Consider the following 22,132-nt stretch of genomic DNA (forward strand, 5'->3'; position numbering starts at 1 on the left):
ATTGCCTTACTTTCCGTGCAGTATATTTTTTATTGTTGTAAGATAATTTATATGTATACATGAATGTTTACATACAAATCTCTCGTGACAATGAATTCTGATTCTGACCTACCAATCTCTGCCTTAAATATACCCAACAACTGGTCTACACAGCCACCCATGGTGGCAAAAACCAGAGGTTCACCACTCTCTGGATGAAGAAATTCCTTTGCTTCGTTTAAATGGGCACCTTTCAATCCTGAAGCTGTGCCCTCTTGTCCTTGACAAGTGAAGTTTCCAAATCTATAGGTGAGGCAAAACTTTGAAATTGGGAATGCATGGATGACATTGCATACAACCCTGAGATTCTCTTATACAGCATATACACTTGACAAATAATGAATGTTAACAAATTGACTGTGCAATCCAGAGAGAGAGAACAAAAACAAATTGCAAAAGTCAGAGCCCTTAAATGAGCCCCTGATTGAGTTTGTGCCTGAGGAGTCTAATGGTGGAGGGGGAGCAGCTGTTCCTGAACCTGGTTGTGCGAGCCTTGTGGCCCCTACACCTCTTTCCTGATGGCAGCAGTGAGAACAGAGCGTGTGCTGGATGGTGTGGATCCTTGATGATTACTGTTGCTCTCTGACAGCAGCATTCCCTGTAGATGTTCTGGATAGTGGGGAGGGTTTTGCCTTTGATGTACTGAGCTGTGCCCATTACCTTTTGGAGGGAGATCAGGGGTATTGGTGTCCCCATACCAGACCACAATGGACAGCACACTCTCCACCATACATCCGCAGAAATTTGCCAGGATTTCTGGTGTCACATCAAACCTCCGCAAACTGTAAAGGTGGAGGATGCAAATGAATACTGAGAAACTTGATGTGCTCCATGCTAACAGGAAAATAAAAAGTTAGCGGGAATGAGGTACAAGATCTACGAGAGTTGAGATACACATGTACAGTCTGTTGAAAGTGGGAGAAGAGGTTGAGAAAGTGGTTACAGCTATATTTCAAACCTTGGCTATAACACAAAGTACAAAGTACAAATCACCTACTCTACATCTGATGCCTCTCGTGTCAGTGTCCAGATAAAAGTGATGCCAAATCTTTATAACTAGGGAACAAAGATTCAAAATGAATTGAACAATTTTTCCTCCACACAATGAATGATTATAATATGGAGTTGGTAATGAAGGCAGATTCAATTATAGCACAGAAAAGAGCTGGATAAATATTTGTAAGAATCAAGAGAGAGTTCAAATGTTGGAATCTGGAGCAAAACAAAAAATCTGCCAGTGGAGCTCAGTGTCAAGCAGCATCAGAGGAAATTAGCCAACATTTTGGGTCGGAAATTTTCATCAAGAATTTTTACAAAGATGTAGAGAAGGCAGAGTTTACTTTTGCACAAGGTCTATTTGCATGCAATGGAGTTGAATGATCTTCATCTATGCTGCAACTGCTCTGTGATTCGTTACTGGGAAGAATTAGTCTCAGCATGAAGTTCAGCCATTTAGTGCCACTGATATGCAGGAAATACTGCAGCCAATTTGGACATTGCAATGTCTCACAAAGACTTGCAAATTTCTAACAGATGTACTGTGGAGAGCTTTCTGGCGGCAGGGTCAATTTTGTCATTGACGGAAAAATTGAATAGGTATATGGATGGGAGGGGAATGGAGGGCTATGGGCAGAGTGTAGGTAGGTGGGACTAGAGGAGAGTACTTAGTTTGGTGCTGACTAGAAGGGACAAAATGGTGTATTTCTGTGCTGTAATTGTTGTATGGTTGCATCACTGTCTGGTATGGAGGTGCCAATGCACAGGAGAGAAAAAGACCACAGAGTTATGAACTCTGCCAGCACCATTATGGGCATCGGTCTTCGCTCTGTTAAAGATATTTATAAGAGGCTGTCTCAAGAAAGCAACCTCTATCAAGGATCCTCTCTGCTACTATCAGGGAGAAGGTGCAGGAGCCCAAAGACAAACATACAACATTACAAAGATAGCTTCTTCCCCTCCGCCCTCAGATTTTGAATGGAAAATGAACCACACACACCACCTCACTTTCTTTTACTTTTGCACTAATTCATTTTTATTTTATAGTATATTTAAGGGAATGTACTTTATAGCAATTTTTACCCAATAATGCAGCCACAAAAACCACAAATATTGTGTGATACATTCACGACAATAAACCAGATTCTCAATCGCTGATGTAGCAAGGGAACAAACATACATCAGTTGGCAAACTGAGTTCAAGATAGATTCCTGAGCTCAAAATATATTTCAATTGCAGCGTTATGGGGGCTACCTTTGAGTTTTGGATTAAGCCTCCCTCTGCTTCTCAGATGGGTGCAAACTACCTCCAGAACATTAGAGCATATCATTTATTTATTCTTCTTCTTTTCTTTTTATTTCCTACTTATAAGGGGTGGGGAGGGTGGAGGAAAGGGGGAAAATGTCACTGTGCATATATTATTACTGAATATGTTGTTACTGACTAAAATGTTAAAAAAAAGACGGTGATACAACTGCAGCCATAGCTGTACTGCCACAGACCCTGGAGGAGTAGAGTCCATCAGTGCTCCTTCGCAGGTTTAAACTGTAGAACGTGGCTATGGGCTCTGGGGCAGCAGTGGCAACAGAGGGAGAGAATACTGCCCTTCTGCCAAGATTGAGAAGCCTAGGGGAGTATCCCTCAAATAGGGAGCCACAACAGCAGATCAGCCTGAGGCTCGGTGGACAAAGTCACAGGCGACTGGATTGTGGGAATCAGATATCGGGACGGAGATCCAAGAGGGTGCTGATGGCGAGCAGCCTGAAGGACCTCAGGAGCTGATAACTTCTTAACTGCTTCAGGGTTTCAGAACCAGTGGTAACTTGGATGTCTGGAGCTCAGGGTCACCGCTGGAGGCCTTGCGGCTACTAAGGTTGTTGGGGCATAGGAGGGGACGGCATCGGATGTGTTGGGATCCACAGACACTGCGACCCTGAAGGGACTCTTTTTCTGCACTTTCTCATTTGAAAGTGTTAACTAATGGTGCCCTTGTGTGTGGTTTCACAGGGCAAACCATAAAGGGAATCTTAAATCTTGGGAACTTGCATCTCCACAAATACTACCACTTATCCCACATTAAATGACTTACACCAACTGCTTCATTAGGATACACTGAACTCACAATACAAAAGCAAACTCACTTACTTTTTTTTTCCACACAATCAAATACAAATTCAAAACATTATCAATGGAATTCAATAAAAGTTGTCTGAAGAAAATGATAAACAGCGCCAAAATGACTATTAGAGTGTTTTTTAAGGTAATAGCCATGTCCTGCAGTCTAAAATTGTATGTTTCAATCATTTAACTTGAGACAAGCTCCCAACCTGTTGAAATATATGGTTTTGAATTTAATCATATGGGCCCAGCTTTGTAATCTCTCCTTCGCTTTCAGTCAGCAATTCCTCAGTAGTTCTCGATGCCAAGAAAAAAAAGGCCAAGTGAACAAAGGATGTTTTCTTTTCTTTTTCCCCAGCTGATGATATGGCTACATTCACTTCCAACCTGTGCTTTTGTTGGTCTCACTGTGCACCTGGGCTTTTTATTTTCAACTCAAGAGATTAACGCACGAATGTCGTAGAGGGGGAAGGACGGGGGAGGAGGAGGAGAGGCAATCTCTATTGCAACAGAGCCAATCTTAGATCAAAGCCCTCTCCACCACCCTGCTTGTTTTCCGTGTGGGATTCTGTGGATGAGAAGGTGGGGGTGGGGGGGGGGGGGTGGAGGGGGGGGGGAGAGAAAGGGAGGGAAACAGAAGCTGCAAACACAAGCATGACGCTTATTCATTATGTGATCAACCTGGAAATTTCAGGAATCGTGTTTCAGCCTGAGAACTGAGCTCTTGATGTATCCCTCAGAGGAACAGCAGGGTTAGTGGAGATGAGAGATAAAGCTTTTCTCACCTCCCTGACCAATACAATAGCTACCTCCGCTCACCTGAGTTCTCCTGCTTCCGTTGTCTACAGGTCCACCCACACAGCCTTAGCCACAGCAGGGAGATTGAAACAACATCATCTTTGATCAACTTCATGGATGAAATATCTGTCTCATATGCATGGGATTGAGACCCCCAGTCCAAAGGGTCAGGATTAAAATTATAGGAGATAGATCCTTGGCAAATAAACGTATTACTGTAATTGATTTTGGGACTTTTTTTAGACAAAATGCATATTTTCATGTTATCAAAAGCTCTGATTCCACTGAGATGGTTTATAAATCATTTCAATTATTAGAATAAAATATCAGTAATAACACAAGACAACAGATTTTATTTCCCCCCCCCCCCCCCCCCCCCCAAAGGGTTTGCTTCCTGAAATAAAAATGAGGATTAGGATAGATAACTTTAAGATGAATACAACCGTAATTTCAGATTTGCTGTATCACGTAGGAAGTTGGAGAAACATCATCTTTTATTGAATTTAACACATTTAAAAACATAAAATGATGCTGACACATAGTTATAGTTCAACTGACCTAAAAATGCTTTAACCATATAACCATTAACGGAGCGGAAACAGGCCATGTTGGCCTTTCGAGTCCGCACCGGTTCACTGATTGCCACTGATTTTTGTTTTGTACTCTACATCTGATGCCTCTCATGTCAGTGTCCAACAATAGTCGGCCAGCATTGATGCATTCCAGTTGCCTTGATACTGCTTTTCCATGGTCGCAACCTCCTGGTGAAACCTTTCACAATATTTGTCACTGCACCAAGATCAGCAGGAAGGAGACCAAGTTCAAATGCAGAAAATGAATTTTCAATGACATGTTGCACTTCATGGTTTTAGATGCTTGAGGTCGACTTAAAATATGACAGGAAATCACAAAAGTAGGTTATATCTAAAAAACGGTATGTGATAGGAAAAATTTAAGGTGATTTCCATAAAATACACCCAAAAGAGTTCATGAAAAAAAATCTTTGTGGTCCAGTGACTTTCACCAAAAGTCATTCTTGCCTCCCAACTGGTTAAAATGAGCAACTAATTACATAGAACAGTCCAGCACAGGAACAGACCCTCTGAATGGGAGGATGATCAGATCCTGGACGCTGGGATGCGGTCCAAATACATTCGGCAGCACGGCGCTGCCTGACAACATACAACTGGCCAGGTCGCTAGAGATGGCCCAACTGGGGACTGACAATTTGGAAGGTGGCAGCACCCTTCATGAGTACCAGGGTCCCGGAGCAACGCCACACTCTGCATCGACTCTGACGGTGGTGGCCTCGGGCACTAAGGGATGCTTCTTCTGCGGTCTTCCACAGCACCGAAGAGCTCAACGTCCAGCTAAAGACTCCATCTGCTCCCGTTGTGGTAAGAAGGGGCACTGGGTGAAAGTCTGCAGGGCAAGGGGGAGCGCTGACAGGCCGACTGAGGCGAGCCCGAAACCCAAATCCCCGGCCTCCCGGTGTCAGACCATGGCCTTCCTGCGGGACTGCACAGCAAGAGCAGTGATGCAGGAAAACCATGCAGCAATTCTACCACATTTCAAAACTGGCACCATCTTCATCCGACGAGGAAGGAGCACGGCCATCTTGTTGAAGTACGTAGTCTCCACCATCTTGTCGGCGTTCGAATTCCATGCCATCTGCAACAGTAGAAGGAGGAGGGCGCAGCCACAGAGGATCCAAATTGGGGGAGCGACTCCAGCGAGGGGAACGATGGCGTCTCCGGAGTCCTAGAAAGTTCAACCTGTACGTACTTAAAAATTTATGCACTCCAGTTTTCTGGGTCTTGACTTCTTGTGTCACTTTAAAAACTTTCAATCTTAATTCCCAGATCCCTCTGCACACAATTTTGTTTTGAGAATCCGGTCTTTAAATGCATTTGAACCCCGCCCCCCCCCCCCAAACCTCCACCCCAATGTTCCACACCTCACACTTGCCTGGATTAAACTCCATTTGCCATTTGTCTGCCCCTATCTGCAACTGATTAATTTTAAGTTGCCTCTTTACGAGACATTCCAATTTCTTCTCTCCTCTGTGGATATCCTCAATATCTTCATGCCAAATGCCTAGAAAGTACCATCCTGCTCATATTACACTCCATGCTCCAGTTTAATCAAGTTGTATTTAAGACCGACTGCACAACTGACCACATCTTCACTTGCCTTGTAATCAGATTGCATATTTCTTTGTGTGCTAAACTCTGTAGCCTGAAGTGCAGGCACTTAATCAGGTGTCACGACAAGTTTACAAAATTGGTTAACGGGAAGCATGCAACAGCCCTAAATTGGTTTCCATTCAAAAGGCATGCTGAGAATGGGTCACAGTGGGAGAAAGACAATAGCAGTTTTCACAGTGACCCTACTTTTACATTGTGGTCCAAATGCCCTCCCTGGCAATTTAGGGGGCCCTGTCCCCAACCGATGACATGTTACGCACTCCTTTAAGTAAGAGTAAATTCACCCCCCCCCCCACCCCGTCCGTCGGTCGCTGACCCACTCCCTCTCACCCCCACCCCCCCGTGCGCTTTGGCTTGTCACGATGGCAACACAACGCGGGATGAAAGGCCAACTTAGTTTCCCATAATCCCTCATGCAGCTGGAACCGATCTGGGAAATCCAGTTTTGTGAGGGATTGTGGTAAACAAGGACGGCCATTCATCCCACATTGTGCTGCTGTCGTGATGTACCGATGCACCCTGCTGTTTTCAGGAGGTATGTATCTTTTAACTTTAATTGCCTATGTGACACAGCATGCAAGTGCTGACATCACGAGGTTTCCCCTGCTTAGCCAGTTGCCTTTTCACATTGCAGGGAGAGGGCAGTCCAGGAAGATTTCCTGGGGCCACAGTAGGTCTGTGGACCGATTTTAAATTCCTGGGAAAATACTGTTCCATTTTCACACTGTAAGTTCATGGGAGGATTCCTGGGAAAATTTCCAAGGAATCTTTATTTTACACTGCAGTGTGAAAAGGCCTAATGTCACTGCAGCTTCTTTTGTTTTGTTACCCTGTAGGCTGTGAGATTGATGAGCTGAGTAAATATGGAAATACAATTTTAAAATATATACACGTATATACATGATTTTTATGTGCTGTGCAGTTTGTGTGCAGATGCACCACGGTCCATAGAAACCCTGTTTTGACTGACTGTATACATGTATATAGGTACAGAACTTTGAAATATGTGTGAACAGTCTCAAGTAAGGTTTGAAATGCCTCCTAAAAGTGTTCTGATGTTAGCAAAGTTCCCCTTAAAACTGCTCCGAGACAAAGTAATGCATTGTGTTCTTTGGTGCTTTATACCATTGTTCAATAACATTTTAGGTTCCATTGAAAGGAAATGAAATGTGCACTTGTTTCACTTTGCTGCAAGTCCAATGCTGGCAAAATATTGGACACAATGAAGCAGATATCATCGGGAATTAAAAGAACCAATCTGCTGGTGGAACTCAGCAGTTGATCAGCATCTGAGGGAGAAAAATTACAGTCAACATTTCAAGCAGAAGCTCTTCAGCTGTGACCTGAAACGTCGACCATTCTTTATCTCCCACTGATGTTGCCCAGTTCCTCCGGCAGATTTGTTTTCTTTCGCTCTGGATTCCAGTGTCTGTGGTCTCCTATGTGACTTAACCTGCATTGCCCTGCCCAATCTTGCAATCGTTAACATGACTCCAATAGGATGGCGTGGACCTTAAAAGAAAATGCATCCCTCGATCTGATTTTTAATGAAAGTCTTTTCACTGAAAGTTCTTTCATTTAAGCACTGATTTCCAGACCAGAGATGCAAATGTGGTTTATAGAGTCAACTGCACAACCTAGTGGCTGTGTGGTGCAGGACACCGCATTCATCCTCATTGCACCCAGGTATCCCAAAGCAACCTTTTCCTTCACTTAAGACCAAATCTGAATTGTTCATTTATGGGATGTGGACATCTTGGCAATACACCATTTATCCTCAATTGCCCCTGAATCAAGAAGAAAGCTAAGTGGCAAAAAAAATCTGCTGGTGGCATTCAGCGGGTCAAGTACCATCAGGGGGGCAGTAAAAGGATCGACATTTTGTGTGAATACCCTTCATCCACAGATGGCAAATCCTGGAATCTAGACCAAAAGGCAACCTTCTGAAGGAACTCAGTGGAAAAAAAAAACTCTTTTTCTCCAATTGATGTTTCTTGGCCCACTAAATATCTCCAGTGTTTTGCTTTATGACTCCGGAATGTAGCATCTGCAGTCTCTCATGTACCAAAGGCTAAGGAGTGGTTTCCCCCTTAATATAGGGGGCAGAGGGGTGACTTTGTAGGTTTACTAATTTTGAGGGGGATAGAGTAATCTTTTTCACAGCATATACTGTAGTTGTCTAAAGCAGGCAAAGATTCAAGGTGCAAAACACGAACACCGTGACTGAAGTAAAAACAATGCTGGAGAAGCTGAGCAGATCAAACAATGTCCTTGATGTAGAAAAGATAAATAACCAACATTTCAGGATTGACCCCTTCATCAAGATACGAGCACAATGTAGGCAGGTGCCCACACAATATGGTGTGGAGAGGGGCAAGGGGAGGAGCACAGTCCCATAGGCAGAAGATGGATAAGGGAGGGAAGGCACACCAGCAGACATGGAGAGGAGGTCGGCTTTATAAAAGGAGAGGGAGAGCCGGAGAAAAAAAAGACTGATGGATGGTGAAGGGAGAAAGCAGAGCAAGCTAGCAAAAATCGGAGAAGTCGATGTTAATACCATCCAGCTGGAGAGTGCCGAGACGGAATTGGCTCCTCCAATTTACAGAAGGCCTTAGTTTGACAGTGTACAAGGCCATGGACAGACAGACATATTAGCATTGGAGTGGGATGCAGAATTGAAATGGTTGGCGACTGGGAGATCCTGTCATTGAAGCAGATAGAGCGAAGATGCTCAGCGAAGCGATCTCCCAGCTGCATCCAGTGATAGGGGAAGAAGCAGGTTCCCCACCCTCCCCCCACAGAGAGCGGTAAGTACAAATTGCCAGACATGTTGGTAGAGGCAGGTATAATTACAATATTTGGAAGACAACTGGACAGAAAAGGTTTTGGGATGTGGGGAAAATGCAGGCTTGGGTAGACTTGGTCTGCATGGATATATTGGACTGAAGGGCCTGATTCTGAGCTGTAGAACTTTACATTGGAGGGTATGAGTGCAGGACCAATGAAGATGTAATTCGGTGCATATCTGTCACCATCCCAATTTTGATCTCTAACACAACTTAGTCTGACCCCGGAATGAATCTCAGACTTGTAAAATATTTCCTTTGCTCTCTTGCGCAGTGTGGTTTTTTACTGCTGCTCTATGTATGAGTTTCTCAACTGGAAAGAAAAATAGCTTCTACGTACAAGAATAATCTGACTTAGAATGAAATTACCTGTCAATATTTTTGCACCTTTTGTTGTATTTTAGCATCTCAGATTCTTTGTGAACATGGCAACAATTGACATCTCTGCAGAAATATGTAGAAACAGCTTTTTTTCCAAACGTGGGAATCAATTTGTTTTTATACAGTATCTTTATCATAAATAAAGATGTACAGTTCAAAAACCTTCAAATTAAGGTCAGTGAAGGAAGAAACCCATTTCTCCACTTTGCTGAACACAGGGGTAACTTGATAGCACATCATTCATGAAGCTGATATATAATTACTGTTCAGCACTTGGATATCACACAAAACAGTTTTTCACCATCTTTTCGATATGTTTAGATTGTTTATGTTACTTAAGACACCTGAGATAATCGTTGTCTAACAAACTTTTGGCTGTTCTGATAAAAAGTGTTTATTTTGCTGTGTCCTTTTTGCATCTTGATAAAGTCAAAATGTAGTTTGATGTACTTGTGCAAGCATTGCAATTTTAAAAAGTGAACGGTATTATGTACAAGGCATCATCTTTTATAAATGGAAGGCCTGTTCAAGAGCCTGATAACAGCAAGAAACTCCGTGAATGTGAAGATACGCAATTTAAAATCATGTGCCTTCGGCCCAAATCCGGAGAGGTGAGATTCCAGAGTGGGATGAGTATTTTGCTATTTTCTCGTTGGAATTATAAAGCACAATCACTCCATTCCTCACGTTGTCACTGAAAGAACAAAATAATTATTCCCATAACCAACCTTCACCTTTTCTTAATGGCTTTGAAGTGCTTCCCATTCTCACAGGAGAACCTGTTTCTCACTTTCCAGCAAGTGTTCTCAATATCTTTCTGCCCTATGAAATACTTATTACAAAGAAAGAGCCGACTCGGCCCATAAGGTAACTGTATTCCAAGCAGTGCAATCCAGTAAGTCACATTCCCCTTCCTCTTATTTGTAACCTGATCGCTCTCAGATGCCAGACCTCTGAAATATTAAGGTTCTTTGTAATGATGCTTGGGAATTCATGCCAACTTTGGGAGACGAGTCTGAAATGGAATGGACTTCCCACATGCTAATTTAAAGCTGAGCAAAACAAAAGCACATATGGGCTGTGAAGCAGTGCCCCAATGTTTTTTTTTAAATGAGGCCAGTACAATAGAAACATACAAAAGACTCAGTCAGCGCAAGGATGAAAGAAAAATAGAGGGTGATGAGGTAGGTCGGGAAGGTTTAATTTATTGAGGAGGTTTATATCAGTTGACACAACATTGTGGGCTGAAGGGCTTGTACTGTGCCGTAATGTAAAAATGCCTATTTATGATGCATACACTTAACATTGTATTTCTGTAACATTTTGATGTCAAGAACTGTTAATTATCCTGTTTTTCATGCATTTGTCAAGGTACAAATAATGCTTTCTGAAATAAATATTCATTCTCCAAGTACATGAACCTTCAGTTTAATAATCAATCGGAAGACCAGTGTCTTCTGAAATTGTTTCATACTGAAAGATCAAATGAGGTTCTGCCTTTTCATCACTTATTAGAGCCAAGAACTTGCTTGTCTGAACTGAGTGGACAGCTGCTCATTGGGAAAAGGGGAGGTAAATATTGAGGCTGCATCAAAGACACTGGAACTGCTTTTCATCAACATCTAATGGCCTCGATGCCAACATGCATTTGTGTGTCTGTGCAGTCACTCAGCTGACCTGACAATGAAGTTTCACTCGACAGGGCAGATCACAAGACTTTGATAAAGCATCTATAGGAGACAAGGATATATCACCAACATTTCAGGCCTGAGCCCTTCAAGGAAAAATTAGAAAAGGCAGAAACATGATATATCAGAAAGATTCAGAATCAAACAATGGGGGAGGAATCCAGACCAACAAAAGTGTAAATTGAATACAAGGGACTACATGAGAATTTATCATGTCTGTGCAAAAGGAGACAGGGAATGGAAAGACACCAGGGGAAGAAGTGGGGTGGGGGGGGGGGGGGATGTTTAACAAAAGCCAGATAAGTCAATATTAATGGCATCCAGCTGGAGGATGTCCAGTTGGAGAATGAGGTGTTGTTCCTCCAATATACAGACAGGTGGTCTCAGTCTGGCAATGCATGAGACTATTGACAGACATGTCAGCAAGGGAAGGGGATGGAGAATTGAAATGGGTGGCCAATGGGAGATCCATGTTATTGCAGCAAACAGAGCTGAGGTGCTCAACAAACCGATCTAACAGTCCGCGTCTAGAAGGGCACTGGATGCAGTAGAGGACCCCTGCAGAAGGCAGAGAGGGGAATGTGTCTAGTGGTGGGATCATGTATTAGGTGTAATGAGGACAAGGGAAATCCTGTCCTTGTTACACACAAGGCAAATATGTGGGCAATGGAGAATATGCAGGTGAATGCCGAGTTGATGGTTGTAGAGGGAAAGCCATGTTGTTTGGAGGAGGACATCTCTCTAATGATCTAGCATGAAAGTCCTCATCTTGGGTGCAGATGCACTAGAGACTGAGGAAATGAGAGAATGGAATGGAATCCTTCCAGGGGACAGGGTGGGAAGAGGTTTAGTTGAGGTAGCTGTGGGAGTTGGTGGATTTATAGAAGTTGTCTGTCGAGATTTTGTCTCCTGAGATGGAATCAGATCGAGGAAAGGGAGAGTCTTGCTAGGGATGACCAAGTGAATTTGAGGTCAGGGTGGAAATTGGCAGGAAAGTGGATGAAGTTCAACGAGATCATCATGGGTACATGAGGCAGCTCCAAAGTAGTCATCGATGTAGCAGAGGAAAAGATGAGGGGCCTTTCCTACATAGGCTTGTGGCAGAGATTGCTCCACGTAGCCAACAAAAAAGGCAAGCATACCTGGGGCCCATCCAGGTACCTATGGCTACCCCTTTCACCTGGAGAAAGTGGGATGAGCCAAAAGAGAAATTGAGGGTGAGGACAAGTTCTGCCAGCCAAAGGAGGATGGTGGTGGAGGGGAACTGGTTGTTCTATTGTCCATAAAGAAACAATGAGCTTTGAGACCTTCAGTATGGGGAATGGAGGTGTATCCATGGTAAATATGAGGTGAGGTGTTCGAGTTCAGAGAACTGGAAGCTGTTGAAGTAATGGAGGGTGTGTGAAGTGTCCTTAATGTAGGTAGGGAGGGACTGGACAGGGGACAGAGTTAAGCAGAGACAAATTCAGTGGGGCAGCACAGGGATACAATGAGTCTGCCAGGACAATTGAGTTTGTGGATCTTGGGTAGGATGTAGAACAGGGTGCTGTGGGGTTGGGAAACAATGAGGTGGAAGGCCATGCCAGGGAGGTGACCATAAGTGATGAGTTCAGAGATGGTGCGTGATACAGTGGTTTGATGAGTTCTGGTGGGGTCCTGTTGGAGGGGTATGTAAGAGGAGGTGTCTGAGCATTCTCATTTAGCTTCAGCCAGATACATGTCAGTGTGGCAGACGACAACAGTGCCACCCTTGTCTGCGGGTTTGATAGTGAGGTTCTGATTGGTGTGGAGCGAGTGAAAAGTCAGGCATTTCAAGGGGGTGAGATTGGAATGAGTGAGGGGAGTAGTGAAGTCGATACGGTTGATGTCACGGTGGCAGTTGGAAATAAAGGTCCAGAGCAGAGAGAAGACCAGCAAAGTTGTCCAGGAGGAGGAAAATATTTTAAAGTGGGAGAAGAGATCTGTAGTGGGGGGTGGAGAATCGTAGTTGTTGAAGTAAGCATGGAGAGAGAACTGACAGAAGAGTTCAAAATTATGGCCAGAACAAATAATGGGGGTTAAATTCCCATAGGATCCAAAGTTATTTTTACTGGGTGATATTAGATGGGTTACACCTAAATTAAAATTGAATACGTATCAAGTGAAGTTTGTTCAAATTGCTTTACCAATAGCTATAAAATGTATTGCTATGGAGAGATGGCATGTGAAAGTTCAGAATTGAATACCACTTGAGAAAATTACTTATAATTTAAGAGAAATATCATATTTTGGAAAATATGGTACCCATATTTACAAACCGTGGGTATGAATATTTAAATTAATCTCAGACGTTCCCTTTCTCCTCAAGATCTCTGTATATTAGAAAAATCCTTATAGTAAGGAGCGCTCCTGTTGAAGATCTGTCTTTCTTTTGCTTTGTAGGAGTTTAGAGGGGGGAGGGGGATGGGAGGTTTATAGGTGGATTCTTTCCCTCTCATTCTTTTCTTTTTTGTGCATATATCCACCACATGTATTTGAAATGGGCGTATTATTGTAACGTGAATTTTTTGTGGTTTTAAATTATGAATTTTTTAAAAATCATGATGTGGGCAGAACTCGTTAAGGTATGGGTAAAGGGGGATGAAGGGGATGGTGAAGACCAGTCCGAGGTTGGTGGGGGGCTGGGGGGGGGGGGGGGTCGGAGGCCTCAATGGGGCAGAGGCCTCGAAGAGTCCAAAGGAGGATGAGGAGGACTGGGAAGTTCAGAGAGCCAGGGTGTGAGTTCGTGATAGAAGCTCAGTCCTGTAGGTCACAAGGGGCAAGGTGGAACCCACATCTGAAGCTTCGTTCTGTAGGTCATCAAGTTCAGGGTGGAAGTACATGACAGAAACTTGATCCTATAGGTCACTGGACTAAGTTAGAGTCCCTTGTCAGAACCTCAGTCCTGTAAACCAGCAGGGCCAAAGTGGAGACCCATGTGGGGGGTCCCCGAGATGGCAGTCTCCAGGGACGCATTTCCACTCCTTGATGGACACCAGGTGTACTGTTACAAGTCCAGAGGACCCCAAAACCCAGCAGCAATAGATGTGCACCACAACAAAGGATAACTTAAACAAAAGTTGTTTTTAATCATCTTTGAACATGAAAATAGAATCAAACTTTAACTTATCTCTATTGACTCACTTAACCCCCTTCTAATTCGAAGCGCACTTGTGTGTAATGTGTGTGCAAGTTCAGCAAAGTTCTTTGGTTCACAGTCCAACCTCACTGGTTGCAGGCAATGCTTATACTGTGCACAGAAGTTAACATTAATAAAGTTCACCAGGCTTTGGTGCTTAACAGGTAGATGGTTACCACTCTGAAGGGTTATTGTTGATTCTCAGAGAGAGTTTTTCTTGTTCCAGGACATCCACAACTGATTCCTTTTTAATCAGCCATTCCAGTGTCTCGCTGACGAAACTTCCCCCTTCAGGGTTCTCCAGATGATAACCTCTTTCTTTCAGGTCACCACAGAGCCCCTTTCTGTTTCTCCTATTCCAAGGGAAACACCGGACAGCCAGTCCTCTCCTTTGACCAGGCCATCTTCCAAAGCTTGCCAGCTTGTACCTCTGGAACCAATGTCCTTTCTCTCTCTCACTCTCTCCAACTCAGAGCAAAGTGTTTTTTTTCTCCTCTGTCGGCAAAGATCACTTGACCTTCCAGACAGTAAATTCTGTTTTCCCAGACAAAGCTGCCACTGCATGTTACATTTGTTGCCTTTGCAAATAACAGTCCATCATGAGTCTCTGAGCATTCCTGCAAAAATTCTGTGTTTTAAAGTGTTTGTATGTAACCTGCTCTAACAAACCTTTCCCAATTTATCTCCCAAATACCTCTATATACTCTGTCACAGTACATAGAATCAGTGGTTGAATGCATGGATCTGGCAGAGGATGAAGTGTAGGAGAGGTTCATGGCAGATCATGGCGAGTGAGATGTGGAGATTTAGTGGCAAGAGAGCAAGGATCTGCTGGCCCCTGTGCGTCGAACTGAAGATAGTCTGTAGGATACAGAAGGAGAAGTGAAGAGAGTAGGAGTCAATGCAGCGCAGGTACCCGAGATACCTGTGTGGGCCAAACTGGAAGGCTTGGAACCGGAGTTGGAATCCACGCGGCACCAGATGGAAGTGGAGGCAAGTAGCCAGGAAAGACATGGCTGTGGAAGCAAGTCTGGGTGAGAACATGGTTGTAGAGCTTGAGAACAGCAGGCAGTGCAGATGGGGAGCAGTGAGAGAAACTCTCACAGAACTCTCTTTGAAGAGAGGAAGAGAACATCTTCAGGGCAGGCAGCCCTTGAAGAGACTTCACAGTGGATCAACTGAACGGAGTGAAACACAATTGGCTGCAGGAGCTGGGATTGTAGTAAACACACTGGAACGCTGGAGGAACTCAGCTGGTCTTTTCAGCAACTCAAGGATACAAAGATATATTGCCGAAATTTCGGGCCTGAGCCCTTCTTCAAGCGGTGGTGGGGGTGGGGAGAAGGAAAAAAAAAAATCTGAAAAGGGAGAAGCAGGATATATCAGCAAGTCTCAAAATTCAATCAATGGGGGAGGAATCAAGACCAACAAAAGGTGTTAATTGAATACGAGAAGGGACTAAGTGAGAATTTATCATGTTTTCTTCCTCTGTCTTCTCTCCATTCCATCTCCTTTTGCACAGGCATGATAAATTCTCCTTGAAGAAGGGTTCAGGCCAGAAACATCAGCAATATATCAGTCTCCTTTTGATGATGAAAAGACCGGCCAAGTTCCTGCAGTATTTCTGTGTTTACTTTTCTTTGGCTTGGCTTCGCGGACGAAGATTTATGGAGGGGGTAAAAAGTCCACGTCAGCTGCAGGCTCGTTTGTGGCTGACCAGTCCGATGCGGGACAGGCAGACACGGTTGCAGCGGTTGCAAGGGAAAATTGGTTGGTTGGGGTTGGGTGTTGGGTTTTTCCTCCTTTGCCTTTTGTCAGTGAGGTGGGCTCTGCGGTCTTCTTCAAAGGAGGCTGCTGCCCGCCAAACTGTGAGGCGCCAAGATGCACGGTTTGAGGCGTTATCAGCCCACTGGCGGTGGTCAATGTGGCAGGCACCAAGAGATTTCTTTAGGCAGTCCTTGTACCTTTTCTTTGGTGCACCTCTGTCACGGTGGCCAGTGGAGAGCTCGCCATATAATACAATCACAGCATTTGCATCTTATCATGTTTCACTTGGATAAAGTAATCCCTACTGTTGCTTCTGTGGAAGTCCAACATGCTGAATGTCAGGTCTCACACTGGTGCTATTGCTAAGGTATACTATATCTACCTCCTTATTACTGCCTGACTTTGTATCTCACCCTGCTACTGAAATCCTCAACCATGCCTTTGTTACCTGCTTGCACCAAATCTTGTTCCCACATAAACAAGCAGCACAGTTGGCGCAACACTTAGCGTCACATCCTTAACGCCAGTGATTAGGACTGGACCTGGGTTCTAATCTATCTGTAAGGAGTTTGTATGTTCTCCATGTCAGTGTGGGTTTTCCCCGAGGGTTCCAGTTTCCTCTCACCCTTCAAAAACATACCAGGGTATAGGTTAATGGGGTGTAATTGGGGCAGCACAGCCAAATTTGCTTGTTACACTGTGTATGTCTAATTTAAATTTAAATTTAAAATAATCTCCCTGCTGGCAGTTCTCAGTACACAAATGTGCTGGAGATATAGTATTCAGAAATTCACCCAGCAGCTAAAGGAAGCAAAGGATATCCAATGTTTCAGGTCTGAGACCTTCCTTAACATTGTTGAAGGGCTCAGTCCTGAAACCACAAGACTACAAGATATTAGAATAGTAGGCCATTTGGCCCATTGAGCCTTCTCCACTATTCCATCATGAGCTGATTCATTCTCCCACTCGGCCCCACTCCCCTGCCTTCTCCCCATAACCTTTGATGCACTGACTATTCAGATACCCATCAATCTCAGCCTCGTATACACCCAACAACCTGGGAGAAAATTCCAGAGGTTCACCACATTGGTTTCCCTTTGAATGCTGTGATCTGTTGAATTTTTCCAGCACATTTGTGTATTGCACTTGACCCAGCATTGCAGACTTTCTAGTTTAAAAGCTTCTCAGTGAAGTAATGCCTCTATTCCTTCCATGGTCTCTCATCTGACAATGTCTGCTATCTATTCACAGCAAGACATGTTCACTCCTCTTGCCAGCTTCAAGTTCACCATTGGTAGCCACCTCTTCAATGCTCTCAAATTCCCTTTATACTTCCCTGCTTGATCAACCTCTTCTTGATTGGTTTCTATTTTTGTTTGATGACACCACAAAAGTACATGTCAAAGATATATTAAAGGCACAATATTAACGATTTCTGCAGTATGATTTTTGTTCCTTTACTCATGTCATCAATAGGAAATAGGAAATATACAATGAAACACAAGACACTTTCCTTGATGAAGCACCAAAAATATCTGCCATGCATACACTCCAGCAGGGGATAATACAACACCAAATGTCTCACTGATGACCATTTACACAACCTTTCATAACCCAAGAGTTAAAAGAAGTACTTCATTTGTCAAAAGTGAAACCACAAACAATGCATCTAAATGGGAATCTACAATAAACATACAAAGTTTATTATGGACATATCAAAATCTTTCAAGAGAATTTCAACATAATTCACAGTAAAAAAATAATCAGCGCAAAAAACTCAAGGCATCGTCACCCACTCACATGTCTTTTTAGATGGGATTCCATCTCCATCCTTTCACCTTGATGGGCACAATTCTCTTAACACAAGTGCCCACTTCCCTTTCTTTTATAAACTCAAAGCTTGTTAGCCACTGTGACACAAAATGTCTGAACTAACTATTAAATTCCCCTTCAGAATCTGGAGAAATCCAATGTCCCCTTCTCTTCTTCCCAGAATTAATCAAGTAATGGCACAGAATTCAATTTTCTGGAGCCATGCCTTGGACCAATCTGAAAAGGTTGGTGTTAACTATCTCTGACACCCAGCTGGGACATAAAGCTTTAATCATCTCCTTTGATCACTTACTTCATTGTAAGATCTAATTACAGTAAAACTCCCGTTATCCGGAATTCAAGCATCCGGCAACCTCAAGCAACCAGCTAAAAGAAATCATAGAAAATAAATAGATATAAAAATACGGAAGTTTAATGTTGGCAGGCCTCCCCTTTATTCGCCAATCATGCAACACGTAATAGCAAGCATATGGAAAATTCACTGATCTGGCATCAAGCAATCCCCATAGGTGCCGGATACTGGGGGTTTTACTGTACCAAGATTTGGAAAACCTATTCAATAACAACGAGAGTATGGAAAGTTATTTAGAGTTATAGTAACTCACACTGATTGGTTTTATTGGAGGAGTCTTCTCCGCCTCATCCTCTTCTTCGTCGTCCTCCTCTTCCTCATCGTCCTCCTCTTCCTCATCGTCCCCCTCTTCCTCATCGTCCCCCTCTTCCTCATCGTCCCCCTCTTCCTCATCGTCCCCCTCTTCCTCATCGTCCTCCTCATCTTCACTGCAATGCAACATGGGAAATTCAGGGAAAACAAATCAATATATAACATTGCTAGTGATTTTCATTTTTAATAGAGCTTAAAAACTAAAATGACTTTGCAACTTGCACTTGGTAGCATCTATACAACCAGACACAAATCAGTAATCCTCAACTTTTTGCCCCCCCACGCACATACCACCTTCATTAATCCTTTACTAAACCTAGAGCACCTATGGCATCTTATTGCCACAAAGTGTAGTGGAGGCGGATTCGTTGGATAGATTTAAGAGAGTTGGATAAGGCTCTTGTGGGCAGAGGAGTTAAAGGTTATGGGGATAAGGCTGGGATTGGTGATTGAAAGGGAAAGATCAGCCATGATCAGATAAATGGCAGTGCTGGCTCAAAGGGCCAATTGGCCTACTCCAGCACCTATTGACAATGCTCTGTGGTTAGTAAGGGATTACTTAGCATGCATGCGAGTGGGAAAAAAAGGTTGAGAACCACTTCAATAGATGTTCCAAACAGATCTTGCCTCGTTTAGAAATGCTGCACTTTGAGGGGCATGGCAAGATGGCATAGAACAAAGATGTTGGATCTATTTCTCCCTGGCAAGACTTATTAATGTCCAAATTGTAAAGACAGTTTAAAAGTTAAAATGTCTGTTAGATGAAGTATTAAGTGTAGGGATTGCAAGAAATGAAGAAAGGAAGAGGTCAGAAGCAAAAAAAATTAGTTATTAAAGTTGTGGGAAAATGTGAAAAATCTGGGCCTACTGAACAGAAGGAGCACCAGGATCAATTAAGTATGGAACCTAAACCTCAGAGGACATCTCCGGAGGAACTTGGAAGAAGATCGACCTCTCCGAGGATCCAGTCGACGAAAGATGGCACCGACGGTCAGGACGTCCACGGGTGCGACGTGTTTGGAGTGGCCAGGGGTGGCGAGTTGAGCGGGGCAGTGCAGGGGTACAGGCAGAACAGCACTGCCGGCAGTGTCCTGACGCGCACCGATGTGCCAGCAAGTGCACATTACCACAACAGGCTCTAGGGGCATGTGCGCAACGTCGCGTTTCCGCAGTGTTGGACCGTTTCTGTGCTGCAGGGGGAACCTGTTCCACATCGGGCTGAGGGGGGTCAGCCCAACATGGACTGGGGTCCAGATCCGCAGCATGGTGGCCAGAGAGGAGGTTTTAATACCAGAAAATGAAGAGGATGAGCAAGTTGAATATTTGGACGAAGATGACCAGGAATTGTTACTGATGGCAGCTGAAGCAATGGAAGGTAGCCCCAGAACTACAAAAATGGCTTCTCCTTTTAAATCTGCTATTTCACCTACTTCAACAAATCTTTCACCTGGACCTGATGTTTGAAGAGTTAACAAAGCAGAATGAAAATATTATGACCTATATAACTACTGGCTTTCATAATATTGATGAACAACTTGTTGAAAGGCAAAATATCTGATGTGTGTGGAGAAATTGCTGCTATGAAAGGAAGGGGGGGCTTTTCCTTTGCTTTTTTTGTGTGAGGGGAGTTTTTTGTTTTAGTAGATTTAGAGGGAGAGCCGACTTTTAGTATAAGAGCCGACTGTTAATTGCCACTCTATAGGAGATAATGAATAATTTGAATTTTGCGACTTTTAATGTTAAGGAGTTAAATCATCCGATAAAACAGAAACATATACTGGATTATATTAAAAAGCTGAGGGTGGACATTGCATTTTTGCAAGAAACTAATCTGACAGAGAAGGAACATTTGAAATTGAAAAGAAACTGGGTCGCACATGTGATTGCTTCATCCTTTAATTCTAAAGCCAGAGGAGTAGCTATTTTGATAAATAAGAAATTTTTTTAAGGAATTAATTGAAGTAATTCAATTATTTTCGTGGAAAGATAAAATATCGAGGGTTTCTATGCAAAAATTAACGGCGATATGAATGGGGTGGACTTCAATTACCGCACTTTCAAAATGATTATGAAGCGGCGCAACTGAAATTTATTAATAGGTTGTTCGATATTCAACAACCACCTGTGTGGGCAAAAGTTGAACTGGGTCAAATTTTTGAAAAAGAAACTAGTCATTTTATTTATAAATGGAATCCTTTATTGCTACAAAAATATAAATTACCAGTATTAAGACATATACATTTGGTATAAGCGAGATCAACTTATAGGATCTAAAGAAAAAATCTCAAATAAGATCATCTCTGTATCAGAATAAATTAATTCTGTTTTCTTTAAATAATCCCTATTTGAAAAATTGGGAAATGAAAGGAATAAGTATTATACAAGACTGTTTAGAGGCAGGTAAATTTTCTACATTCAATAGATTGCAAGAGAAATATGGTATTTCTGCAAATTCTATTTTGGCTCATCATCAAGTCCGAGATTTTCTGCAAACGCAATTTGGTAGGGATTTAATTTTACCAAGTCAAACAAAGTTTGAGCTTCTAATGGTTGATAAGGAAACGAAAGGGTTTATATCAGATATGTATAGGTTGCTGCAAGAAAAAAAGGACAAAGTTGGTGTATATAGGATAAAAGAGAAATGGGAGAAAGATTTTGATATTGAATGGTCAAATAGGTGTACTGATAGTGTTACAAAACTAATTAATGTGAGATATAATATGGTTAATTATAAGGGTAAAATTATAAGGGTAAAATATCAAAATATATATTAAAAAATGTAATTTAATTAAAAGCAAAGATTGAGCAAAATTAAGGACCTATTTTTACTCTAGGTTGCAATTTACCTGAGGAGCAGGGTGGTTACTGTTGTACCTCCTGTGGAGGGAGGTTAATTATAATTTCATTCATCAATTGTATTCGACTCCTGAGAAGTTGAAGAAATATGGATTTAGTTCATCAGATTTGTGTTTTAGATGTGGGGAAAAGATAGGTACTTTTATGCATTCTGTTTGGATATGTAAGGAAGTTAAATCTTTTTGGGAAAAAGTTATCAAATTTTTGAGAGATTTATTCAAAATTGATTTGCAATTGGATCCAATGATGTGTTTATTGGGTTATAGGAATGCAATTATTCCGGGGTTGGCTGACAAATCACAACTGGCATTTGTGCGGTTAGGGTTAGCAGTAGCAAGAAAATCTATAGCTGTTTCTTGGAAAAATGATGTAGACTTGAATATACAAAGATGGCACAGTGAATTACAATCGTGTTTATACTTGGAAAAAATAACCTATAACTTATGAAATAATTATTCTTTTTTGTTAAAATGTGGAGTTTATATTTGGAATGTATGGGTATAGATCCTAAGTAAATGATAGGTACAGAGTTGGCACGTGGATCAATTAACTTTAAATGCTCAAATATTTTTTTTAAGGCTCCGAGGGTTGGGGGTGGGGTAATATAGTTTAGTAGAGGGGAGGGGGGTAGTGGGGTATTATACTTTTTTTTCTATCTGTATATTCTATTTTTTTTGTATATTTTATAAATCTGTTGAATAAAATTTTCAAAAAAATAAATGCTGCACTTTCCCCAAATGTTTCTTGCTTTTTAATCCTTTATTTCAGGCTTCGAGAAGCC

General features: G+C 42.5%; 1 protein-coding gene across 3 annotated transcripts in view; it reads right to left on the reverse strand.

Moving 5' to 3' along the window:
• Positions 1 to 22,132, reverse strand: part of npm1b (nucleophosmin 1b) — a 152,039-nt gene that overhangs the window by 84,315 nt on the left and 45,592 nt on the right. For all 3 annotated transcript variants that reach the window (XM_069923487.1, XM_069923489.1, XM_069923488.1), the window contains exon 7: positions 18,437 to 18,611. In XM_069923487.1, the coding sequence (XP_069779588.1) occupies positions 18,437 to 18,611 (175 nt within the window). The remainder of the gene's footprint in view (positions 1 to 18,436; positions 18,612 to 22,132) is intronic.

This window comes from Narcine bancroftii, chromosome 3, assembly GCF_036971445.1.
Source record: "Narcine bancroftii isolate sNarBan1 chromosome 3, sNarBan1.hap1, whole genome shotgun sequence".
Taxonomy (NCBI): Eukaryota; Metazoa; Chordata; class Chondrichthyes; order Torpediniformes; family Narcinidae; genus Narcine; species Narcine bancroftii.